The sequence below is a fragment of the Panthera tigris genome, chromosome A1, assembly GCF_018350195.1.
Source record: "Panthera tigris isolate Pti1 chromosome A1, P.tigris_Pti1_mat1.1, whole genome shotgun sequence".
NCBI classification, from domain to species: domain Eukaryota; kingdom Metazoa; phylum Chordata; class Mammalia; order Carnivora; family Felidae; genus Panthera; species Panthera tigris.
Window position 1 is genome coordinate 149,291,406 of NC_056660.1, and position 27,611 is coordinate 149,319,016.

The following is a 27,611-nucleotide window of genomic DNA, read 5'->3' on the forward strand; positions in this document are numbered from 1 at the left end:
GGTGGCCTGGCAGACTCTTAGATGGTCTGTCTTTGGTTCTCTGAGCCTGTCTCTTTCTGCCATCCTTCTCTCTCACTTGTGTTTGTTTACTCATGCTGGCTTCTCTGCTATTTTTTAGAATATGCCACACTCTTTCCTGTATTAGGATCTTTACTTCAGCTGTTTACTCTGCCCACAAATGTTTTTTTAATCAAATATCCACTTGCCTCATTCTCTTATTTCTTTCAGGTTTTGCTCAGAAGTTAGCTTCACAGTGAGACTTGCCTACACACCTTATTTAATACTGCTACTCGCCCTTACCATGTAAAGCACTTAACAAAAGCACTTAACATTTATTAACTTATGCTTTATTTGTTATGTTTATTATCTTTCCTCATTAGAATATAAGTTCTCTGAGGATAAGGATCTTTGGTTTGTTCACTGATGTATCTCAAAAACTAGAGCAGTACCTGGCACTCCACACACATTTATTGAATTAAATGTGATGGAGCATTTAAGACTTCTCCAGAAGTGTGTAGAGAGTAGGCCCTGAAGCTTTCCCTCTTGTCATCTAGTGTTTTATTGGAACTTGGAAAGTGAATTTGTGTTCTTGGTCATAGTGTCATCTAATTTATTAGAATCCTTTGGGAATTGTAAATTAGTATATCAGTCCCTGCCATAATACAATTTAGAAAAAACCTATAGAGATTGTCTGGAAGTCATATGTTTAAATCTTAATATTAGTTATACATCGTAAATAACTGACTACAACTATGCCCCGTTCCATAGCCAATACTAAATATTATCATTATTGAAATAAAAGACTGATAAGTACAAATCTATATAACCAGGAACGTAGTCATTACTCTTTATCATCTGGGTCCAATGTATCCTTTTAAATTTTTAATTCTGAAGTCATTTTATGAATAATTCTTAGAAGTAGGAATAAAGGTATAGTCCAAAAAAAGTTACTAGAAAATTCATTAAGAATTTAAACATAGCAAACTCGAATATTTTTCTGAATTTCCTTGGTTATAAAGGCTTACATACTTGAAATAGGCAGCTAACTTAACCTACTGTCACGCGTGGACCTGGATATTTCCATCTTGTAAATCCTAATTCCAGATTTCATCTCTAATCAATTAGAGATGCAGTACATCGCTAATCAACTCTTGCCTATAATTACTCTGATTCTTCTTCCCACACTTTCACGGTCAGAATCTGATACTGATTCCAGATGTAGATATCTCTCTATGGGTTTTAGTTTGTGATTCTTGCTGGTTTGTCATGTACTTGAATGATCAAATGGAATATACTTTAAAAACTTTCGGATGGCTTATAGTTTTGTTGGTAGAATACAGTGTTCTCGACTCCATAAAGGTAAAATATTTTCCTGTTTAGATTTATAAACATCAATTACAATGATAAATATGGTGAGTTTAAAAAATTCTACAGTTACCTTTGGTTACAAAGTACCTTTTGTGTGCTTAAAATTACCTTAAGTAAATCTTGGTGCACAAACATAAACATTTAAAAAGCCCTTATTTCTTAAGATCAAAACAGAGCAATCTAGATTCTTGTCACAAAATATTGCATGATGACATCCTTTCTACTAAATGATTGACTAGATAAAAACATCGTATTTCCTTTTTTTCTCTTAGAAATGTATGATTTACTCAGTGCTTCTTGAGTTTGATAAAGTTCACCGAGGATACTATCATCTTCTCAAAAATCAATTTTATCATCACAGTAGATCCCAAAGTGCTGCTGCCTCTTGGCATTCATCTTAATCTTTCAATAATTGTCAGACATCTTCTCATGTCAGGTTTTCCTCTTTGCTAATATGAGCAGAATATTAGGAGTTCTGGGCCATGTTCAGTGTAAGCTAATATAAAGATAACTTAGATGGTCTTACATACTTTTTTGAAAGATGCTGCAACACTTGGCAGCACAGTCAAAAGACAACAACAAAGGGTGAGGCAACAGAGATGATTGATTTCACTCTTGCATCATCCTCTAAGCCAAACGGTTGGCAAACTGTTTTGTAAAGGGCCAGATTATAAATATTTTAGGTTTTGCAGGCCACTCAGTCTCCATCTCAACTGCTGAACTATGCCTTTGTAGTGTGAAAGCAGCCACAGACAAAACATAAAGGAATGAGCGTGGCTATGTTTTGATAAAACTGCATGTCCAGAAACAGGCAGTGGGTTGGATTTGGCACAGGGGCCATGGTTTGCCAACCCCTACTCTTTAGCATACTTGGGAGTTAATTGCTGAATAATGATGAAATGGTTCATAAGATGATGAGATAGCAGAATGTTTCAAGATATGGGAAGAATAAGATTTGTGAAAATCTCATATCTTAGATTTCTAAAAAGATCATATGGACCCATAAGGTCTCTTAGAAAAAAAGTCATAAAATCTTAAGCCTAGCAAATATTAAGAAGTGCTCAACAAAGAAACTAAAAACTGAAATTGAGTCCAGTGGATCCCAGTGGTAATACTGATGATTGATTTATTTTGGAAAGATCATTTTAAAGACACTCTTTATATTCTTCCTGACATCAGAATTAATTTTGTTATTTGGGAGGATTTAGCAGTTAAGACACATGCATGCATTCCTATAAGTCAAAGAGTTATGTAAAACCATGAAATAAAAGTTACAACGTTATGGGAAAGTGACGTTAGGGGTATAACACTCAAAAACCTCATCAGTAACACATACAGATGAGAACATAATAAAATGTAACATAGTTTTTGTATGTGCTAAATGGTTCCAAGATATTTACTACAATAAATATGGCACTTTACCTTGAAAAAGACATGAGGTTTACTTGCGTAAGAGGCCATCAGAAGGGTTGTGAATATTGTAAAGTGGTAGGAGAACTATTTGAAATCAGATGGCGTAATATCAGGTGTGGATAGATGGGTAAGGCATATAGCGCTTGGCGAACTGAGAGGGCTGTTAGTACTTGAGGTGTGTTTTGTATACTCCCGTGCATCTCACTTCAGCTGTGTGCAGTTTTCTGCATTCGCCTAGTGATTCTCGCAGATGTAACGGGATCAGCAACCATGAATTTGGTTCTGCTTAAATTGGTTCCTAACTTAGCAGTTCTGTTGGGACAAAGTCATGTTTTCAAAACAGTGTTATTTGCTGTAACACAACAAAACTGTATTTTTGAAAATTTCTGTGAAAAGCAAAGGATCTCTGAATATAGGTGTTAGTGTTATTTGAAATTTTAGCATTAAAACCTTTTGTAAATGTCTAGAGAGACAAGCAGCCTGGCTTTTAATTAGTTATCAAGTAGGTTTTGCTTAATTTCCATCAAGAATTCATGAAATAATTTTTAATATTTTTAAAAATTCAGGATCAAGAACAAGTACTCAGTGATACAGTAGATGGCAAGGAAATCTATAATACGATTCGTCGAAAAACAAAGGATGCCTTTTATAAAAATATTGTTAAAAAAGGTTATCTTCTGAAAAAGGGTAAGTGTTAACTTTAAGACTAAAGATTAAATTTCAGTATTTTACCATTAATATTTAGTAGAAACATTGTAAATATTGGGCATAAAAATTCCCATTGAGATTTGTATTTAATAAGTTGTTTTGACATGAATTATTATTTAGTAATTGACCATTGTTTAAAGCTTTTATGTAAGGATCCTTCAAAATGTAGAGTTTAGGTGTATTACGTCAACATGCCCCAGCAGAGTTTCATGAAACAGGCTTCCATATTTCCAAGTATATCTTTTAAATCTTAAAGTCAGTTCCAGTGCAAGGTGTTGGATTCTTTGCCCCCTCTCCACCCCATACTTCATTATTATTTTTCTTTTTTAAGAGAAACTTTTTTGATACTTGTCACACTCATTGTTTCCCTTTTTTAAAATTTTAAGTTTATTTAGTTATTTTGAGAGAGAGACAGAGCATAGGCACATGAGCTGGGGAGGGCAGAGAGAATCCCAAGCAGAGCCTGTCATGGGGCTCAAACTCATGACCCATGAGATCGTGATATGAGCAGAAATCAAGAGTCAGATGCTTAACCGACTGAGCCACCTAAGTGCCCCAAACACATTGACTGTTTTGATGTTTCTGTTTTATAGATTTGCCTCAATTTGACATAAAGAAATGTCACAGGGTTGGCTGCTAGGGGGTGTGGTAGAAGAGTTTTTTTCTTACAACTAGAAAAAAATTACACCTAAGCAAGAGTTTTAAAGATTTTATCTTAATGAAATCTCCAGAGATGTAGTTCAGGTAATTTTGTCATTTACAAGGCATTTTTCTACAGATAAATTGAGGCATTTTTTCATTTTATAAGGATTGGTGTGTTATTGAAGCTTTGGAATAAAAATGGAAACATGATTTTTATATTTAGCAATAATGATTTTTATGACTTAATATATATATCACTTAATAGTTTATTATTTGGCTAACGGGAAGCATTTTTTTTTTTAACAGGCAAAGGAAAACGGTGGAAAAATTTATATTTTATCTTAGAGGGCAGTGATGCCCAACTTATTTATTTTGAAAGTGAAAAACGAGCTACAAAACCAAAAGGATTAATAGATCTCAGTGTATGTTCTGTCTATGTTGTTCATGATAGTCTCTTTGGCAGGTAAGAAATTGGTTTCCTATTTCTTTTTAGAATTGTTTTAATAATAAAACAGGTGGATGTGTTCAGATCATTTTTCAAAACCTAGCCAACTGATTCTGTGAGTCCTAAAATCATCTTAAAATGTCAGATATACTTTGTAGGGTAATTTCTGTCTTCCTTATTTATTTTAGACTAACCTGTGCATGAAATTCTACTCTTGTATTACATAGAAATCTTTGGAATGACACTTCCTTTAGTAAAACATAACCTGCATAAAGCATGTTTCCTCCCTGCCCCATCACCAGTCTTTTGAGTGACTGACTTTGAGTCTTGTCCTCTTCCCTATTGTATCACATTCCCTCTGAACTCACTGCATCTGATAGTCCTAAATACACTCAGTTGTACTATTAGCTTGATAGGCCTGTTCCTAAAAAATGTGATATTAAGGAACAATTTTAATATAAAAATAATTGCTTCCTAGGAAACAGGAGAGTACTTCAGATTTGGAGCTGAAACATTTTTTTTTTACATTAATTTCAGAGCTTTTCAAAAAATAAATATAAATGTATAAGCTAAAGGTGTATCCTGGACATAAGGCAAATCCAGCTCTTGATTACGTCTAGTTTTTTGATTAGGAACCCTGGCCTTTCTTTACCTTTCCCCATCAGTATTACTAATAATCCATTCTGGAGCCTTTTTAGATACATGTATCATTTTCATTACTTACTGTTACTAATAAAACACAAAGCCGTTAAAACAAATGGTTTTTACAACTTTTTTCTGCTGGAGGATGGTATTTCTAGTAAGCAAGTCTAGTTTTATCCTATTTAAGTTGAGAAAAGTTCATGTAGAGCATATGGCTTTGTCATTTCTTCTTTCCAAACTGGGTTTAGGAATAGTGTTATTGTGTAATTTTAATTATAGACAAATTAATAATTAAAAATTTAGTCATTTTTTTAAAATGGTCAAGGTTTAAGAAATGCTGACTCGAACAGATAGTTTATCTTTACAACAGGGCTTTTTGGAGCCTTAGCCCAAGTGTTTCTGTTGTGAATCAGTCACTAACAGGGAAGTATAATATGAAGTATTTTCATGAATCCTTTGGACTTTGATAACTCCTCCCACTTTTTTTTAATTCCTAATATTTCATAAAAACAGCTATTGCAAAAAAACAAACAATAATCTTTTGGGTAAGATAGGATTTCCTAAGATTCCCTCCCCCCCCCCCCCCCCAGTATGGAATCTTGGCCTTCAGGTGTGGTTAGATCAGACTTCTGGCTCTTTTTCTGTTGAGCTTTCCCCTCTGCTTGCCTTTGTGTGTGCTGAATTCTTTGTCACAAAACATGGTAGCATAGTGGCATATGGTACCCAGACAAAGGAAAAGTAAGCATTCCCTCCAGTAATGATTGAAAATCCTGAGAATGCTCTACTGAGCCACCTCTCAATCAGTCTGGAGTGGGATTACCTTCATAAACAGAGGCCATCGGGTGCCCAAGTCCTGTTGCTGAAGATGATCACATCCAAATAGTGAGGCTGCTATGTATTCTCTGTGGGAGAGGGAAACACATGTTGGGGAGACAGTCACACTATTCACTACCAGTCACTGTTCCCTAATAGTGCTGTGAATAGTTCCCAGAGGGAAGAGATTTTGAGGACAAGCTTATTGAAATAAGTAATATGAAATAGCTGGCTCTTAAGCCGAATCTTAGAAGATGGGTATAAATTCATTTAGACAGTTAGATCAGAGCTTCCCAACTAGCGTGCTGCAAATTGGTTGAGATATTGGTGGTTGTAAAATGTTACCGTAATAAAAATATTAAATGTTTTGTATCTCAAAATCTATACAACTTGAAATTATGACTTCTTTTATAAACTGTTTTAACTTACTATTTTATTTTGGCAAAAGAACTGGCACATAACACTTGTGGACTGAAAAGCTCTCTGCAGTGGCACACACTTGGATACTTTCCTCTGAGTTTTTTCTTAAATCACCCATTTACTCTGAATGTTATTTTATTCGTTTTTTTCTTAATTTTTTTAACATTTATTCATTTTTGAGACAGACAGAGCATGAGGTGGGGAGGGGCAGAGAGAGAGAGAGGAGGAGACAGAATCTGAAGCAGGCTCCAGAATCTGAACTGTTAGCACAGAGCCCGACGCGGGCTCTCGAACTCACGGACCGCGAGATCATGACCTGAGCCAAAGTCGGACGCTTAACTGACTGAGCCACCCAGGCGCCCCTTATTTTATTCGTTTTTTTGTTGTTGTTGATCATCATTGAAGTTACTTTTTGTGTCAGTGGTAAGACTTAGTTTCATTTTGTATTTTACATTTACACTTTTTTTCTGTTAACACAGAAGTTAACCTTGCATTTACTGTAAAATATATAAGGGAGTTTTAAAAAAAAAATAACGAGATTTTTTTTCATTGTTCTTTATGATTGGCTTTAATGTATAGACAGTTATTTTCCCACCATAAAGGGCATTTTGGTGATTACAGCTGGAAAGTCATTAAATTCACAAGATAAAAACAGTAGCCTTAATTTTAAAAAATGCAGCCTATTAATTAGGCCTCTTAAGAAATGTATTGGGGTCAGAGGCGCCTGGGTGGCTCATTTGGTTAAGTGTCCAACTCATTTCTCATTTTCAGCTCAGGTCATGATCTCACAGTTCATGAGTTCCAGCCCCACATCAGGCTTTGTGCTGACAGCACGGAGCCTACTTGGGATATTCTCTCTCTCTCTCTCTCTCTCTCTCTCTCTCTCTCTCCTCCTCCACTTGTGTGCATGCTGTCTCTCTCTCTCTCTCTCTCTCAAATAAACTTTAAAAAATGTATTGGGATAACTAAAGCCAATACAGCTTCTCATCCTCAGCCTAAATATTTTGCATTTACTACTAAATAAAAGCTTTCCCCTGCTCTATTTCCCCTCCCAATCCCCTCCCCTCCATAGATCTGTTCCTATGGTAACATTTTATTTGGGAAGTTTTCTGGGAACTCTTGCAATTAATAGCTAAAGCTAAAGCCAGAATGCTTCACACAGAGTTGGAGTATTTGCTTGTTGAATCAGTGTGCATGGAAATTGGCAGTTTTATGTTTGAAGCCAAAAAGCAAAAGAACTAGAAGAGATACCATTTTCAAATAGTATTTGATTGTGTTCAGATAGTATTATCAGTAAATGCATTGGTGGGTGTATCAAATGATAGAGGCTGTATACAGATCCAGAGGTGACATTTTCACTACACACTGATGAATCTGCAAACATTAGAGAAATACTTGGAAGTACATTGTTGGCTACTCAAAGGATTACCAAAGAAATTGCTGAGGATAAAGTATATAAAACAGTAAATTATATCTTCTGCAAGAAGATCTTGCAGAAACAGTATTTAAGTTTATGATCAGTGATGAAGCTTCATGATAGGAACATTTAAAGATTTTTACATCAAAAACTCATTCTGGAAAATAAGCAATACAGAGAGGCTCTCATAGTAAAAGTCTGTCTTTGGACCTGAATTCCACGCTAAATATTATAAAATGGAGTCATATAAAATCCAAGCTGCTTCAGCTGCACATGTTTTCAGCTTTATGGGAGGAAAGAGGATCAGAATACCACTCTGCTGTTTGAGACCAGAGTCTGTAAGTCATCCAGAAGAAGAGTTTTACTGAAGTGTTATGATCTATAAGAAAAATCTTCTTGGTGAATGATTCCCACTTTACAGATTAGTTGAAGAATGGATAAACTTCCTCAAAATTAGAAGTAGAACACAAAAGTATATTAATATGTTCTGATAGGTTATGGATTCAAAGCAGAAATTCAACTTTGGAAAAATGAGGTTAAAAATGACTCCCTATTGATATGTATAATTTCAGTAATAATCTTAAAGAATTATTAAGACAAAGCTACATCTGTGTAAATTTGGGGAAAAGCTGTACCATTATTTTGACGTACTTTCTATGAACAGGCGCAAGTGGACTGAAAACCAGTTTACAGTATCAAAAAGAAAGGTTAACATTACACTTGCCAATTAAAGGAATGACTGCTAGAGTTAAGGAAAGACTGTATCTTTTTTTTTTTTTTTTTAATGTTTATTTATTTTTGAGACAGAGAGAGACAGAGCGTGAACAGGGGAGGGTCAGATAGAGGGAGACACAGAATCCGAAACAGGCTCCACGCTCTGAGCTGTCAGAACTCACGAACCGCGAGACCGTGACCTGAGCCAAACTCAACTGCTCAACCGACTGAGCCACCCAGGCGCCCCAAGACTGTATCTTTTAATGCAATTTAAAGAGACTGAATTATTCCTGTTACGGTTAATATTAAGAAAGGAGTTTCAGGTTGTAGAAGAGCAGTAAATACACATTTTCCATTTGCTGCAAGATCACACAGCTTGCTTCTTGTACAAAGTTTCTTGGCGAAGGTGGCTTTTAAGAATTTGAAGATGTTGTATTTAATGAGACCAAGTCTAAACGTGGTATGAAAAAGTTACGTTCATGGGAACTTAGGTACGTCTTTTATTTTAAAGAACTGAGTTTTTTTTTTTAATTTTTTTTAATGTTTATTTTTGAGAGACAGAGATAGAGCATGAGCAGGGGAGGGGCAGAGAGAGAGAGCGAGACACAGAATCTGAAGCAGGCTCCAGGCTCCGAGCCGTCAGCACAGAACCCTACACGGGGCTTGAACTCAGGAACTGTGAGATCATGACCTGAGCCGATGTCGGACACTTAACCGACTGAGCCACCCAGGCGCCCCTCAGTTTTTTCAAAGTATGCCAGCTTACCATCATCAACTTTATTTTGGGGGGACTTACTGTGAAATAGTTGGGTAGCACCAAGAAAGAATGGATGCCAAGAAAAACAGCATCAGCAATATCAAGGAAATGAACAGACACTTCTACCAGATAGTAGGACTAGTGAAAAAGAGGTTGATACCAGATTTTGTATCCTGGAATGCAAATCTGATAGTACAAAAGGGGAAATTGTGGATGAATGCAGCACTTTTTTTCTTTAAAATACATGGCTGACACTGAACGTTTCTTGCTCTGGGTATGGCTAGAAGCCTGTACACTGACCTGTGGCTTGTGCGTGGAATGGAATGTGAAAGTTAACGACAGCCCCTGTAGTAGAGGTGAACCGTGCATGTTTTCCTAAACTGCTTTAGCTGCACAGCTATGTGGTTTTTCCAGATCATTTTCAATATTAAGAGGTCTCTAAGCATTCTATTTCTTTATATTAAACTTCTCACTTTTAAATGGTTTTACTTTAAATATAATCATTCCAGCAGGACAAGTTGAAAAACATTTCAGTGACTGAGTTATTGTAGTGAATATTTATGTGGGAATGTTTTATACTTTTTATCTTTTCATAGGCTTAATCTTTCTTTGTGGCAGTATTTACTGTTTATCTTCATTTAGGAACAATGCTTTTACTGGATATTAAATTTTAAGTTGACATTTTTTTCAGTATTTTAAAGATATTTTTCTGCCTTCCAGCATTTTCTTCTGTTTCTGATTCTGATTGTCTCTTAGAAATAATCGATCTTTTTTTTTTTTTTCTCTTTGAGGTGTACTATATTTTATCTTTTTCTGGTTGCTTTGAGCTTTTTCTTTAGATTTTTAGTAGCTAAACAATGTAATGTGCCTCCGGTAATTAAAAAACAAACAAACACTTTACCCTAATGTTAGCAGAGCTTCTTCAGTTTGACACTGATGTCTTTTGCCAGTTTCAGAAAATTCTTGGTTATAATCTCTTTAAACAGTTCTTCCACCACATTCTTGTGCATCTGCTCTGTGTGATCCATGTTACATCTTTACGTCCCATGTGTCTATGACATAGTTTTCCACGTTTTTCATATTATTTTCCTTTATGTGCCTCAGGCTGGGTATTCTTACTTGACTTTCAATTCACTAATCTGTTCTTCTGTAATTGAATGCATTTCTTGAGGTCTTAATTTTATTAATTACATTTTTGAATTTAGAATTTCCATTTGATTCTTTTATGGATGTAGTTATCTGGCAAAATTGTCTATTTTGTTACCTGTTTTCTTATACCTTTTTATTACAGCTATTTGAAAGTTGTATCAAACAGCATCTAGATTATATGTAGGTCTTTCCACTTTGGTTTTTTTTTTTTTGTTTTGTTTTTTGGGTTTTTTTGTTTGTTTGTTTTTTGGCTTTTCAGTCATTTGATCATGATTCCTGGGATGGCTACTTATGTTTGACTAAATGGTGGACAATTCTGTATGAAAAACTGTGGAAGCTATGGATAATGTTATTGCCTCCAGAAAGGATTGTTCTTCTGCCAGAGGAGTCCCCTCAGGGATCAATTGGAGGTATAATGGATGTATTAGTGAAGGCCGTTCTATTCCTGGATTACCCTTATTCTCAAGGCATGGCCCTTGTACACATCTTATCTCAAAGCCTTTTCTTTTAAAGGCCCCAAAGTCATTTGTCTCCTAGCAATATGAAACTGTTCAATGTGCTGGTTTGGCTTTTGAGCCTCTCAGATGCGGCTTTCTGCTTAGCGTTTCAGCTTCTTGCCCTACACAGTTAGAAACTGGCACCACCTTGAAAGGAAAAGCTGTGGAGAAAGGCAGGCTCATCTCACTGTGATCTTGGCCTCTTAAGTCTTAGCTGCTTTCGTTGTTCTCTAGTGATTTCAAACGTTGTTTTTTGTTTATAATTTATGAAGCCGGCAAGGTCAGACTGATTCAAGATGCTTTCGGATCCTGAAGTTTCTAATTGGTATTTTCTATTCTTTTATAGCCTTCTCAAAACATGAAAGGATGGTTTTTATCTTTAATAAATGTGTAAGCTTGTACTTGGGGTATTTTGCTATGGCCTCCTAACATTAAAAGATATAATCTTTGGTGAAGGCAACTAGAAATAACATTTATTGAGTTTCAAACACATGAAGGTCCTTAAAAAACATTTTATGATCATTTTCAAGTCTAGTTGGAAAGCCAGTCCATCTTCAAAAAAGATACAAAGTACTATCTAATGTACTTCCCTGTCAAATGAATTCTAGTAATGGTGTGTGCTATTGGAGGACAAGAACTAACATATACTGTGTATCGCCATTGGGTTACTTAATCATCAGAACAAGCATATGTGTGAGCAGATGATGTTTCCATTTTAACAAATGAGGATAGATGGTCAGTTGTAAAAAAAAATTTTTTTAAATACATAAAAATAGATTTTAAAAAATTACCCACAATCCATTGAGAGATAACCATTAAGAACATTTTTGGTCTAAGAACATGTCTAGTCTTTCCAGCACATCTAAATGTATATTATATATCATTCTGAAGTGGTGAATTTAGTAACATTTTGCTTTAAAAAATATTTAGATGGACAATTCTAGCATAAAACTTTTTGAAACTTTGAAGGATTCATAAAATTTCAGCGGTGCGGACAAAAAGTTGTCTAAAATAAATGCAGCTGGCATTTTTTTTTTGTTTCCCCCAGGAATGATCTGGTACATTGGAGTAGTTCTCAAAATTAAGAATTATGTTAATTGTTAGACATTATATAATTATATGTTCTGATTTTTTTTTAAGTTGGTGTGTTTTAATGCTTTTTATTAAGCTTCCTAATAACTTTTCTGTTTGTATTTTAAAGGCCAAACTGTTTTCAGATAGTGGTTCAGCACTTTAGTGAAGAACATTACATTTTTTACTTTGCAGGAGAAACTCCAGAACAAGCAGAGGTAAGTTCATTGTTTTTTTCAACTACTGCAAGCTTTTATTTAGCTCATGTTTTCTTTTGAACTAGAATAGAAAACTATTACATTTATCATAAAGACATAAAAAGGAATACTGAAATCATCTTTTTATTTCAAGGGATGAGAACTTTGATGTGTAAAATTTTTTTATAAAGAAATGCACAAAACTGCAGTGAAGGGCTATTAGGAATGAAAACCTCATTTTAAATTGACCTTTTTAAATACTCTGTGATGTTAAGTCCAGCTGAAAATGCTCATTTAAAATCCTCTCTGCAGAAAGGTTATAGATATTCTCAGTACAACTGAAAGGTAAGCCAGTTAGTTTTGCTAACAGGCACTGTTATTCTTCACTAGTCCATTCCTAAAGATAGAAGTTCAGTCATCAAAAAGAAAAGTATTTTAGGAATTTTCTGTTTTCTCCTACTCTGCATGTAATGTCTACTTTCAGCACTGGGCATTGATCCATATGCAATGCCCTTCTTAAAACTTTTATTAAATTTTAAGCCGTGTTGTGAAGACACTTTGATTTCTTTGAGCCATAATGTTTCAGGGGCGTTTACTGGTATTTTGTACAAATATGGTGATATTTGTTCTGCTTATAGTCTATGGAAGGAATCAGAAGGTGGTTAAGAGGTCAAAGAAAACAACTTTGTTGTAAATAGAAGATAACTTGCCAACTCTAGATATGAGGCAGAAGCTCTTTAAACTGGATCCGGGCATGTGTGCCTGATTTGTAAATTATGAAACTATCTCAGACTCTAGAATAAACTTGATGAATGAGCCACATTATGTTTTATGGCTCATAATTGAATGTCATGTTTCAAATCTTTCCAAAATATTTCAAATAAATATTAACATATAGCACAGAAAAAAAGCTTGTTTTGTGGGTACTATTCCTAATATTTAGATGCAAAAAGTAGAGTTCAAATCATTTCGGTAACTTAGATATATATTTTCTTAATGCTAGAAATTGACTTAGCAAAGAAATTTAAACTTCATTATCTAGCCTTCCAATTATTTCACTATGATCCCTCTTTCTAAATAAAAATGTGTTATTATACTCCATGGCATTTCAGTATAAATAGAACATCTTCTTTTTGTACTTATATATACACTTTTCATCCTCTTTATTTCTGTATACCACTTAAAGTCCAAAAATACTACTGGTATTTCCAGTTTCTGTTACTTTGGTGGCCTGTGGGATCTGTGGTTACTCTTTTATTTCTGAAGCTATGGTAATTGATTTGGTCTTAATTTGTTCTATAAAGATGTTCTGTAAACATTCACAGAGTTCAGACTGATTGAAATAGCCAACAAGCTAGAGAGAAAACTGAATAAAGCAGTAGTACAGGACTTTGTGGAAATATGTAAGCCAACGTGAAGCATTTAGAGTTATTTTTGATAAACCTAAGATGATTCTCTCCTTTCTCCAGACCACTAGATAAACATTTAAAAATAAATGGCTTCAATTTAATTGGAATATTAGCCTGAAAATTTTTTTTAATGTTCCATTTGAAAAGCTTATTAATAACCCAGATCCCCTTACACGTTTCTACCTATATCCTGGTCTAAGGTAAGATTAGAGTACTCGTCATCAGACCAGTCAAAACACGGTCAATTGGTTTGGTACTCAGCCCTCCTTTCACAAAACATGACTGCTTAATGACCATATATAATTTTAGCTTGGGACTAATTAATGGTCACTCGTGGTGTACTTAACATTAATTTAGGGATTCTACAGAAATACAGTTTTAAGAATTATTATAATAGTTTTGGTCATTGTTTTAACTTTATGGGGCCACAAATGTATTAAAGTGCAACATACTGTTGAGTGTAGAAATGGCAGTCTGGAATAGGAAATAACTCTTGAATTTGAAAAAAAAATGATCAGAAACTGAATAAAGTATAGTATATTTCTTTGAAATGCTGTCATTTTTTTGTAGGATTGGATGAAAGGTCTGCAGGCATTCTGCAGTTTACGGAAAAGTAGTCCGGGGACATCTAATAAACGCCTGCGTCAGGTGAAACTTAATTTTCTTTGATTTGAGGTTGTCACATTTTGCTTTGTTACTTTGCTCTTCATTTTTATTTCTAGCTGAACTGTTTTGGGCAACATTACAAACACTTTTGAATTCTGAAGAGAAGTTTGTCTTTCCAGGAGTTTTAAAACCATGCTTCTGCTTGCTTCAGTAGCAAGAGAAATAGTTATTTATGAAAGAGAATATTCTTTATATACCTAAGTGGGTACTTAGTCCATAATGCCATCTTTTGAATACATACCAAGGATTTTATTTCTTCTACTTAAAATAACAGTACCAAACCAACAACAACAAAAACCATTCTGTTGGGCACTTTCATTATTTTTTTCCTCAAAAAATTATTTTGGCCTGCTTTAAAAAGGTAGCACTAAAGGTATTTTTTTGAAAATAATCATCTGACTTTAAGCATTAATCCCAGTAAACTTTTCAGTTTTTCACTTTATAGTAATTGCTTTTGAAACCTATTACATAACTAGTATCCTGTCTTATTTGAACCTTAACATGTCATACGTGATCATTTTATAGAGTTAAGCTGGGCTTTCTCTTTCTTCCTAGGTTATGTAAAATCAACTCTATACCCTCCATATCTTTTTTTTTAATAGCTATCCCTAGATAGTTGGAAAAAGTTAAGTAATTTTAACATTTTGGAGTTATGAGGAACATTTAGTAGAGTATTTGTTTTATTTATGGAAATTTCTAGTAATCTTTGTGAATTTAATATATTGCTCTATTTCAAGTGAATAAATGGTTAATATTTAGATGACTGTAAGTTATAGTTCCTGTAATCAAAAGTCTAATAACCCTTTCTCCAAGGACATTTAATTATACACATAATTGTTATGTGTTCTCAAATCATAATTTAACATTTTGTAAGCTCTAAAAAATCAGACTAAGTTTTTGCATATTGTGTCTTGTGTGAAACTTTATAGCTATAAAGTTACCATTTTTATCTCTTGAGCCCTTTTGCAGGTACTCTGCTGGAACTTTTACACATATTATTGCTAATCCTTACAACAACTTGCAGTGTAGACTTGATCCTAATGTTATTATAGAGGAGGTGAGGCCACCTTGTCCAATGCCACACAAGTAGTGTATGGCCAGAGGGAAAGAGGGCCTGGTATTAGAAAGCAAATGGTCTAGGTTTTGGCCAAAACTGACAAATAACTTAGTTTCTTTGGATTTGTATATTTTTCTGTAAAACGAGAAGGCATAATCAGTGTATTAAAAATATTTTCTGGGGGCGCCTTGGTGGCTCGGTCGGTTAAATGTCTAGCAGTTGGTTTTGGCTCAGGTCATGATCTCATGGTTGGTGGGTTCGAGCCCCACATCGAATCCTGTCTCCCCTCTCTCCTTGCCCCTCCCCCTGTCACACTCTCTCTTAAAAAAAAAAATTAAAAAATAGTTTCTAGCTGTAGAGGTTTATAGAAATAAATCTTCCACATGAGCTTTATTTTAACTTACAGGATTTTGATTTGGGTGGTGACAATTGTTTACTTACGTTAATAAAAAATCCTCTTTGTTTCATTTTCTCTGAACCACTGTTTTTTAGTAAAAATGATGCATTTCATTAAATTACTGCAAGAATATAATTGGAGGATTAACTTGTAAAATAAAACTGCACTTTTTGTGAGAAGAATTATTTCAAATGCTTGAATGTTGTATTTTATATATCACACAGGAGGAAAATGTAATTACAGGTCATTTTCTAAAGAAAGGAGAAAAATAAGTTACTTTTGGTTGGTTGGTTATTTTATACTAATTGCTTTTGAAGCCTAATGCATAAGTCTTAAAATCTGGGGTAATAACTTTTGTGTTTCCTTTAGGTCAGCAGTCTTGTTTTACACATTGAAGAAGCCCATAAACTCCCCGTAAAACATTTTACAAATCCATATTGTAACATCTACCTGAACAGTGTCCAGGTAGCAAAAACTCATGCAAGGGAAGGGCAAAACCCAGTATGGTCAGAAGAGTTTGTCTTTGAGTAAGTCTTATTTTAGTATTACATTAAATCATTTTCTTTTATCCTGTTGCATTTTCTTTCGTGGTCCCTTCCCTTCCTCCCCCCATCATCTCTGTATCTCAATGGTCAGAACAAGGTACCAGTCCAGGCGTTTTAATAGTACATACTTTTTTTTTTTTTTTTTTTTTTCCCCTGCTGTATATGGTCACTTTTGATTAGTGAAATGCTGTGTCCTTGGTTTTTCACCTAGTTACTAATGTGAATTAGCGTTACTGACAAGTATAAAATCATTTACTAACACACACACAGAAAATGTTTACAAGGGTTTCCAGGATTTACTTGAGGTTAAAGATAGTAGGAATGATTTGCTTGTCTGCATTCCTGTCTTATAGATAATAACATGTTTTGTATCCATTTTTAAATCCAGCATGTTCAAACTGTTTAGTAGCAGATATAAAGAACTTATTTGATACTAGAAATAAAAGAATTAGATAGTTTGATGCCAGGATGTTTTGTTAATTCTTTTTCTTTTTGCTCCTTTAGTGATCTTCCTCCTGACATTAACAGATTTGAAATAACTCTTAGTAACAAAACAAAGAAAAGCAAAGATCCTGATATCTGTAAGTTGATACAGAAATTTCTTACTGAAGTAAAACACGTTATACTTTTTAAATTTATATGAAATGTAGTCTAAAACAGAGATTTACAAAAGAGCAAATGGCATAATTTAATAACATAGTTTCTTTTTGTACTTCTAAAAAGCTTTGATTGTTGAGAAAACGTTTAAGAAAAAAAAGGCCAAAATCGCTAAATTGTACCTACTGTAAACTTAAGTCCTTGTTACTAAACTCTGTATCATCTCTCTCATCTTCCTCTCCCCAGTAGATGGGAAGAACGAGAGGACAGTGAGAGCGGCCCTCTTTCTGTGGTGCTTCCACTATCCCTTCTTTCTACTGTTAAGGTTTTTCCTCTTTCCATATAGTTTGATGTAAGTGAATAAAAGCACTCTATTAATTTTTTTTCTTTAAATTAGTCTACTATTTATTCATTTCTGATGAACCTTCTCAGTGCTTGTTCTTGGTAGCACACCTTTGCCCAGCCTCTGCTGAAGCAGGTGGCAGTGGGATTTAACAGTTCACACCACACTGAATTAGGCTAATACCTTCTTAAAAGTCAGGCGTAGGGAAAGAAATGATAGGCATTAACAGATCAAAGCCTGAATTTTTCTCTGTAAAATAGTTATTCTGTAATTTCTGTACTATTTAAATGGTTAACATTTTTTTAGTGGTTTCCCATTACTTCAAACATAAAATCCAAACCCCTGGTAAACAGAGAAGAAAAGCCCTTTCCTCACTCACTCCTCCCATTGCTTTCATAGTGTATCTGTGGTATGTCCTCTCTAGGTATGCCAGCCTTCTTAGTAGTTCTTAAGTAATCAATGGATTTTAAACGTGCCCGCTGTACCTTCTGTTTGAACTGTGCTCACTTTTTCTTTTTCTCTGCCTTTCTCTTTAGCTACACTTCCCCATCCTGTTACACATTAGCTTTAGGGGTTACCTGTTTGGAATGGATTTTTAACCTCCACTGGCTGAATTATGTATTATTTCTCTGTACTTCGGTAGCATTAAGCACTGTTACAGCACTTCCCACATGGAACCATAATTGATTTCTTGCCTTCTTGGCTAGACGGTGACCTCCAATGCAAGTCAGAGACCATGTCTTAATCATGTCTGTGTCCCATGTCCCTGCGCACCATAGTCTGGCACACAGTAGGCATTCATTAAGTGAACGAAGTATATGAAGTGTCAACTCTTGGTTTTGTGTTACCACTGAAAAGTCCTTTAAAGCATCTAACACTATAGAGAAAACAAAATGTCAGGAAAATTTACTTGTATGACTAATTATAGTGTCATCTTTTTAGATGGTAATCATTTGATGTTTTTCTATCAAAGTATTTATGCGCTGCCAGTTGAGCCGGTTACAGAAAGGGCATGCCACAGATGAATGGTTTTTGCTGAGCTCCCATATACCATTAAAAGGTATTGAACCAGGATCCCTGCGTGTCCGAGCACGATATTCTATGGAAAAAATCATGCCAGAAGAAGAGTACAGTGAATTTAAAGAGGTATTAAGTTATTTACCAGTCTAATTATTTTTGATGGAATTAACAGAAATATTTAACATTTAAATAAAAGATCCATTAATTATAGAAATGGTATAGCTTAATGCACAGTGATAGGCACAGAAGGTTGAAAAGCCTTGTGCTAGGAAGATGTTGGTCTTAAGAGACTGTAGATATGTAGGCAATAAACTCATTCTAGTTTTAACAGATGTTTTCAATAGAACAGATTTCTGAATAGAAGAACATAACACAATTCCTGTTAGTCTCATTGAGAGTTTAATGCCGCATACTTTCAACAATCTTTCTTGATGTGCTTTTTAGCTTATACTGCAAAAGGAGCTTCATGTAGTCTATGCTTTATCACATGTATGTGGACAGGACCGAACACTACTGGCTAGCATCCTACTGAGGATTTTTCTTCATGAAAAGCTTGAATCATTGTTGTTATGTACACTAAATGACAGAGAAATAAGCATGGAAGGTAAAGTATGGACATTTTGGTGTGATACTTTAAAATGACATCATCTTTAAAATTCTTGGGCTGGCTAACATTTGGCTGTGGGAACCAGTTAGTATTTCAAACAAGTTTCTGTCATGGTGAACTATTAGAAGCCATAAGAAAGTGACTTTTTGTCCCTATTCATGGCACATGGTACTTGATTTTAAGAACAGTTTGGTAGACTTACCATGTTCTCTTGTTTATATTTGACTTACTAATCCATTGCACAAAAGTTGAGTGATGGTTGCATTTTATTTGTAGCAATGCAGCTGGATCCACAGTGCTTTGTAACAGCTTACATATTTGTCACAATTAACCCCTTTCCAACTAGCACTTTGGCTCAGTAACGGTGCTTGCTTCTAGGTTCCCCAATAAATTGTAGAAACTAGAACTATTTCCTCCCAATCATAGAATATGTAAAAACATACAGATTTGTCAGGAAGGATAAAGTGATGGTCCATATGTTACACTGAGATTGTCATTTTTGGCAGTGTTTGTGTTTTTTAGGTCATCAATAGCCATACTTCAGGCTAATGATTTATACTGGGACTTTGGCAGGGGGGGGGGTTCATTTTCTGCATTAAAAAAAACGAAAGTATAATTGACATAGAATATCTTCTTAGTTTCAGGTATATATGATAGAGACTTGGTGTTTTTACACACTACAGAATGATCCAGATGATAGGTCTAGTTGTTTATACCACATAATTATATTCTGATTTGGAAATCAACTCAGAGTTTTCAAAGCATGGGCTCAGTGGACAGCAAAGCTGAATTCCGATAGGAGTTTTGTCACTCACTGGCTCTTTGGTCTTACAGGTCATAGAATCATTTTAAGCCTTTTTGTTCTCTTCTTATGAATATGGCAGTGTCAACACCGTCTGTTGATGATCTAATGAAGTAGTAAAGTCCTTTGAAGAGTTAAGTTTTAGAAATACAGGTTGTTATTATAATCAGTACTTCAATGCTGCATACAAATGAGGTATTTAAAAATGAAGTTAATTTCCAGTCTCGTTCACATTAGTACAGTCCTTTACAAATAATCTTTCAAAATAAATACTTGTGTAGATGAAGCCACTACTCTATTTCGAGCCACAACACTTGCGAGCACCTTGATGGAGCAGTATATGAAAGCCACTGCTACACAGTTTGTTCATCATGCTTTGAAAGACTCGATTTTAAAGATCATGGAAAGCAAGCAGTCTTGCGAGGTACGAATTTCATATTTAAGTATTTAAGTAAAGGGGGTATTTTAATAGGTAATGCTTTATAGCTAATTATGTTTTAAGGCAAATATATTAGCTTCTAAAATTATTCATCAGAGCACTTACACATTTTGTGAGACATTTAGAAAAACATTAGACAAAACAGACTTTTTAAAAAAGATGTACTTTGAGACTAAAAATCAGAAATTGCACCAGGAATTAATGAACGTACTTTCTCATTTCTCCTGCTGTACTAATGATAAAGGATATGCTGCTTTCAGAAAGTGTATATAACATAAATTGAAGTTTTTGCTGGAGACTTAACGTTTTATAACATAGTTAAGGTCTGTGAAACACTTCATAATAACAACTAGGGGTGTCCTTGAAGGCTTTTTGGGGGAAAGAAGTACGATATAATCCATTCAAAAGCAGATAAAAGCATCCTTTTAGGATTAATTATTAAGCCTTCAGTGTATATTCATAATAAACCATTAAGATAAAGAATGGAATCTCACATGGCTCTTCTCTCATCTGATTTTCAAGGTAGAAAGAACATCTATAGAAGGAAGATATTAAATACATTTTTTAGATCTGATACCAAGTTAATAAAAGAAGGAATTGCTTTTGATAACATACACTGGGACCTGTCAGATGTTAATTTTGCACCAAGTTGCCAGTTTTTACTAATTAACATAGAGGGAAGAAATTGATTTAGTGTTGAAAACCTGGGGTAATGACATAGTTGGCCTAACTGAAATGGATACAGAAGTGGAGAAAGTCTGAAGAGAGTCTGTGGACACTGGATTCAGGCTAGGGAGTTGAGACGTAGATAAATCTAGTCCATTGTTTCTAGATCAGAACTCTTAGATCTCAAAGGGTACTGGAAAAATGTTGAGAAACGTTCATTATTCTGCCTACGGCATTCAGAAAACCCTTTCTATTTTAATCTTTTTTTTTTTCCAAATAAATAAAATAGATTGTATAATCTATGGTAATCATTCTTCTCATATTCCTGGTATATTTGTGAATACGTGGCCACTAAAGATGGGGTTTTGTCTTCTAGTTGAGAATATATATAGTCTTTAAATAATGTCTAATTCAATTTGTGTGCCTGTAAAAATCTATGGTAAAGCATGGTGAATGAATAAAAGAGAACTTTAACACTGGTATTAATCCCAGAACAGCTGAAAAGTGTTGAATAATCACTGCTTATTCTTCAGTTGAGTAATTGGAAATTAATAGTAAATGAGCTCCAAAGAGCAGACTGCCTTAAAATTCCCATTTATACTTACCCCCAAGACTAAAACAGATTGAAAAATGGAAAAACAGAGAACCTTGAAAACAACTATTTGATTGCCTTGATTCATTTGCATTTATCATTGGCAAGATGCATTTATATTGATTTATTCCTTCTCTTAGTTAAGTCCATCAAAGTTAGAAAAAAATGAAGATGTGAACACTAATTTAGCACACCTATTGAACATACTTTCAGAACTTGTGGAGAAAATATTCATGGCTTCAGAAATACTTCCACCGTAAGTGGTGAAATTTATTAATTTGACAAGAAATTGTGTATCTACATTTTGAAAAATTTGTATTTCTAAAACATGTGTAAGCTTTTCCACTGTCCTGTTTTTATACTCTGAAAAAGTTAGGGTTTTTCATCTTTATAAGGTAAATTGTGTTTAAGGCAAAAGAGTGACTTGAAGAAACCACTGTGGTGACATATTTACATGAACATAAAAACCTTTTTATATAGGCTACTATGTCTGGTTTCTACGGTAACTTGGTAGTGAGTAGAGACTTAATAGTCTCAGATTTGAGGGGATCATACAGATCTTGGTTAGATATGCACCAGATAATTAGTATCTGCCTAACAGCTGTTAGTGTAAGTGAACTCACTCAGGTAGGAGTGAACTTAAGTCAAAAATCTGTCTTCCTGGCATCTAAACTTAGTATTTCCTCTGTATCCTCATTCCTGTACTTTGTTTCATCTTTTTCATTAATACAGAAATATTCTAAAAATGGTAAAATTTCTCCCAAAGTAAATGTAAAGAACTAGCTGAATGAATTGATGATGACAACTTGTTTTCGTTATCCCTTGCTAAATGTGTTGTTACTTGTAGCAGAGTACTTTTGGGGTGGGGGGGAAGGCAAGTTGCATTAAAACATGTATTTGGTAAATTAAGCTTTTGGCTGCAGTGAGATCAGCATTTTGCCTCACTCTATGTATTGAGACAATTGTGTTGTTTTGGCAGGACACTGAGATATATTTATGGGTGTTTACAGAAATCTGTCCAGCACAAGTGGCCTACAAATACGACCATGAGAACAAGAGTTGTTAGGTAAGGCTCATCAATTCATTCATTTTATCATTATGTATAGCATGCATGGAGAGTCAAGTGGGTAACCGTGAAAATTTGAAGACTAACAACTAACAGTATTGAAGACTTTTTTCTCTGACTTTGATGTCAGAGTCCTGTTGAATATTTTCTGAGTTCAGAGGCTTTGAAACTATAACTTTACTGTGGGTTTTTTTTGGAAGTTACTAAGAGATGTTTAGCTACTGTATACGTTTTCTAAAAACCTGAACACTCATAGTTAACTATTTGGGATTTTTTTAATCTTATATAGTACTCTTCATATACACAACACATATCTACATGCATATAGGCATATACACGTATATGCACAGAGAAGAGGAGGGAAGGGGACAGTGGGAGGAGTGGAACAGATTGATGTGATGCTAAAGAGGAGGAGCAATATTTGACCCTTGAGATACTGACTGTTTGGTTTATAATAGTCTGTGACTCTGGGCTAATCTCCAGTCTAGTTGTGAAGCTGTGTTTCTGTGTGCCTGCTGTGCAGTAATTAGGAGGAATTGCTTTGGCAAGTCACAGAATGTTGTATCTTACACAAAGGGACTTCATTATCATTATTTTAACTTACTTTTCCAATGAGGAAGCAGCTCTAGAAGAGGTTAAAATTGTTTGCTTAAGGTCATGTAGTGCTGAGGCAGAACTAAAGGCCAGGCTTCTAAGATCCAGTCAAAATCTCTAAGCTATTATAGGCTTTTGTTAAGTACCTCCAGCCCACTGAAGACAACTGGAGATTCAGTGCAAAAGCATCAGAGAATATAGCAGTCAAATAATAAGATATTATGGAGAATATATACTGTCAGTCATTTTATATCCCATTAAAAAGAAGTTAGACAACCACTCAAGACACAAATACTATACAGGTGATTTTGAAAAATGTGTGTTAATCCTGCCCCAAGCCTGAGTTTTGTAAAAGAGGTTTTCTACTCTTTCTACAGTTAAAATTTCTCTTGGTTAGTAATGATAGGACATGAGTGTTGAAGAACTGTAGATTCTGTATGTCTTGGCTTTAGTAGTGACTGAGAATTAGAAAAGAATTATAAGCATGTTTCAGCACAGTTGTGTATATGATGTAAATTAAAGTTTTTGTAAACTCAGTTTCAAATGAGTATAATTGTTAAGCAAATGCAGCAGGAAATTCTGCTATGTGAATTGTTGGACACTATAGGGTTTTTAAGGGGCACTTATGCCCAAGGTGATGATTTCTGACCCTAGTGTAGGTCCTAGTATCCTTTTTAAAGTTAAATTCCCTCTAAAAATACACAGAAAGTAGACTTGCATACTGAAATTCTTTCATGATTAAATGTTGGTAGGTTAGATTTCAGATTCAAAGACTTAAGTATTAAAATGTTTTCAAACAAAATTTATGCAAGATTCTTCACAAATTAGTTTAAAAGAGGTATTTAAAGAGCTGATAATTGTGTATTACAATTGCAATAAATGCTATCTGAGAAGTAACAACCATTTCTAAGAGTCCAAAAAGAAGTGAACTGTTGTGATGTTGGAAAGTAAATGCTGAGGAGTTGGTTTACCCTCTCCGTAATGGAGAAGGTGAGGTCTTTTTCTTTATTATCATAAAAGCTTTTCAACATTAAATTGAATACATTTTCACTTATCAGGAAGTCACTTTTCCCTACTACAGTGGGCTCTTATTTGGTAATTCATTAACAAAATCAGAATAATCAACTTGATTTATAACGACTTTATAGGGCTATTCTATTTAAATAAGTAAAGAAAGAAGTGAGAGAATATAAGTTTTAGGACCGTACAGGACTATGTATCTATAAAAAGGTTTATTTGTACTCCTATAGTATTTCAGAAATTCTTAGTGTTCCTAATACTACTCCTTCCTCAAAGCAAGTGTAAGATGCACTACTAGCGCGGGATAAATAAAGAGTTGCCAAGACCGTAAATGTTACAGATACAACCTAAATCTTCCAAAATAAACTGAAAATTCCAAGTTTGGGAAAAGGAACTAGTATAAGAAGCAGAGATACATGTTCTTAAAGTAAGATACTTTAGCTTATTATTTTCTTGAAGCTATGTTTGGGCTTCCTTATATTAATTCATAGTTGATGGTTCTACAAGTATTAAAACTTTTGTTTATTATTTTTATGTAACATATATAGTTTTCTAAAAAAGAAAATTTCCCTCCCATTCAGTGGTTTTGTTTTTCTTCGACTTATCTGTCCTGCCATCCTGAATCCACGGATGTTTAATATCATCTCAGGTAATCAGCTTTTGATAAAATTTTAAAATTAAAAAAATTAGAATAAAATTGTATCTTTGACATCTGATTTTTTTACCTTGTATCTCATTTTATCTTTGACATCTGATTTTTTATTATCAAGTTCTAAAACTTGACATAAGCATTCCAAAGTGCCCTTTTCTTCTTCCTTCCTTTTGCTATTTACCCTCTCTTACTTACCTTGTCTTTCCATCTAATATCTGAAGCCTGAGGTGGCGTGACTAGACACGTGTCACTCTTTCCCCATCCCTACCTGTGTCTGAAACTCACATTATGATGACTTTTTCCAATCTGCAACTTGGCTTTTTCAGGTTGGGAAGAGCTTTCCTTGTGCTTTTAGTCCACACTAGACTCTATCACTACTACTGCAAGTTGTATTTTCAGGTCACATTAAAATGATAGCTACAGGTTCAGTAGTGCTCTGTGAATACTTGTGGCCCTGTAGAGAGGAGAGGTTTTAATTGGCCAGTTTAAACTCCCAACAAAGCAGATTTGGGTTTATTTCCCGTGTATCTATTATGGAAGGACTTCCAGATGCCGTAGGCTTCTTTGGAAGAAAGGGAAACGGTGATCCCTGTGACTCCAAATGTAATAATGAGCCATTAGGAACAGAAGGAACCTGAACCGTTTTTATTTTGATAATTAGAAGCTCAAAGTTGTATTTAAACATATTTTGGACTAAATCTGAATTTTTACCTTATTATAGTCACCAGATGTCTGTCATTATCTTCTGTTGCTACTCAAATGGTTAAATCTCTGGTTCTATTAAGAATTAGAGTTTAGGGGTGCCTGGGTGGCTCAGTCGGTTGAGCGTCCGACTTCGACTCAGGTCACGATCTCGCGGTCCTTGAATTCGAGCCCCGTGTCAGGCTCTGGGCTGATGGCTCGGAGCCTGCTTCCGATTCTGTGTCTCCCTCTCTCTCTGACCCTCCCCCGTTCATGCTCTGTCTCTCTCTGTCTCAAAAATAAACGTTAAAAAAAAAAAAAAGTTTAGATTTTGGAGAGACTGGTTTATCTGAATGTTGGCCTCCTAGCCACCAGGCACTACTTATTTATAGTTCAGCTTAAGATAAAAAGTACAATCTAAAATTAGACAAATAGACTTAGCTATGCATTTTTACTGTGAAGTAATTGTTATGTTTCAGGGATTATATGTAATCGCTACAGTTTTCATTTGTAGCCTACTATGTACATCCTATAGGGAAAGGTCTCCTGACTAATCTTCATAGTTTATTCTACACTATTCTAAGTTTGTTTTTTTTTTTTTTTCTCTCCTTAAAATAAAGCAAAAGTCCCAGATGTTATCTTTGTTTTTGAGCTTTAAAGTGATTTTGTAGTCACTGGAAGATTGGGAGTAGGGAAGTGCACAGACTGCAAATTGCTAACCTGAGTGGGTTGAAATTAGTTTTGCGAATTGTCATGAAGGGTTTGTGGAATGACCCTTCTTTAGCGATAAAGATAAAGCAGGCTTTGAGGTGTTCTGAAATACCAACCAGTTGAGAACTGCTGAGTCTTGTAGCACCGACCTTTTCACAAACTATAAATATTGATCAGTTTATTTAACTTTACCCCCTTTAACTTGTTTTTTGATTTATACAGGTCATGTAATTCCCAAAAAAGATTGAGCTCTAAATGGAAGAGTGTTAGTATTTTTAACAGTAAATAAATTTTATTTTTAATGTTTATTTGAGAAAGAAACAGAGTACACCAGTGGGGGGGGGGGGGGTGTGGGTAGAGAGAGAAGGAGAGAGAAAATCCCAAACAGGCTCTGCACTGTCAGCGCAGAGCCTGACGTGAGACTCGAACCCATGAACCATGAGATCATTCATGACCTGAGCTGAAATCAAGAGTCAGCCGCTTAACCGACTAAGCCACCCAGGCGCCCCCGGTAAAGAAATATTAAAGTGCTAAATTTATAACGCTTTACCTGAAAATGCCTTTGGAGTCAGTGTCATTACCTGTGCCCAATTCTCTCTCATAGATTCCCCGTCTCCTATTGCTGCAAGAACACTGATATTAGTGGCTAAATCTGTGCAGAACTTAGCAAATCTTGTGGAATTTGGAGCTAAGGTAAAACCTTTTGATACTTTAAAATGCCACTTACAAATGAAATTTTGACATAATAAAACCATGAAATATGGACAGTTTAGGTAGATTTTCAATAGTGGCTATTTTATAAAGAAAATCACTAAGTATATTTTTAAACATACCTTAATCCATCTCATTAATTCATAATAAACATTTACTGTAAATAACTCAGACGAGTTTTTAAAACATCCATCTATGATCCCACTTCCTAAGCATTAATATTTAGTGGTGATCATACCATGGTGCCTGATTTTGTCAGTATTTAACAAACTTCTTGCTGTACAACTATTGTATTATTTTTAATGATTATGTTGTCATGTAGGTGTTAAATACTCCTGTACTCATTATTTAGATGGCTTCCAACTTGTCACTGTTATAAATACTGCTATAACAAGTATCCATACATACTTTCTTTCAAAATTGTCCATTTACTTCCTTTAACTTTGGAGTAAAATTCTTAGGTAAGACTTTTTGTTCTTCAGATCCTTGCCAAAAGTCAGTGACTATTAATTGTTTTTAATTTTTGCTAACCATAATGTTACTTTTACTTTTCATGTCTGTTTCTGTGGAATTGACTAGAGTTCCTTACCATTTGTTATTGATTTTAAAAGAGTTTGTGTTAAACCTTTTTTGTTTTACAACATAGCACATTTTTAAACAGGCTTAAGATTTTAGTATGGAGAGCAATTCGTAGTATGGTTTAGCATTTGAATTTATCTGAATCCTGAAGCAGGTTGTGAGTAGTATATATTCCTGTTGCAATCTTGAGCTCACTGTATTTTA

At 34.7% G+C, this 27,611-nt stretch overlaps 1 protein-coding gene across 1 annotated transcript in view; it reads left to right on the plus strand.

Annotated features, from left to right (window-relative positions):
- RASA1 (RAS p21 protein activator 1) overlaps nucleotides 1-27,611 on the plus strand; it is a 114,755-nt gene that overhangs the window by 81,891 nt on the left and 5,253 nt on the right. The window contains exons 10-22 of the mRNA XM_015536517.2: nucleotides 3,348-3,468; nucleotides 4,438-4,594; nucleotides 12,187-12,274; nucleotides 14,233-14,310; nucleotides 16,152-16,309; nucleotides 16,832-16,908; nucleotides 18,241-18,413; nucleotides 18,732-18,891; nucleotides 19,978-20,120; nucleotides 21,534-21,649; nucleotides 22,373-22,459; nucleotides 24,655-24,722; nucleotides 26,722-26,810. Coding sequence (XP_015392003.2) covers nucleotides 3,348-3,468; nucleotides 4,438-4,594; nucleotides 12,187-12,274; nucleotides 14,233-14,310; nucleotides 16,152-16,309; nucleotides 16,832-16,908; nucleotides 18,241-18,413; nucleotides 18,732-18,891; nucleotides 19,978-20,120; nucleotides 21,534-21,649; nucleotides 22,373-22,459; nucleotides 24,655-24,722; nucleotides 26,722-26,810 — 1,515 coding nt within the window. The remainder of the gene's footprint in view (nucleotides 1-3,347; nucleotides 3,469-4,437; nucleotides 4,595-12,186; nucleotides 12,275-14,232; nucleotides 14,311-16,151; nucleotides 16,310-16,831; nucleotides 16,909-18,240; nucleotides 18,414-18,731; nucleotides 18,892-19,977; nucleotides 20,121-21,533; nucleotides 21,650-22,372; nucleotides 22,460-24,654; nucleotides 24,723-26,721; nucleotides 26,811-27,611) is intronic.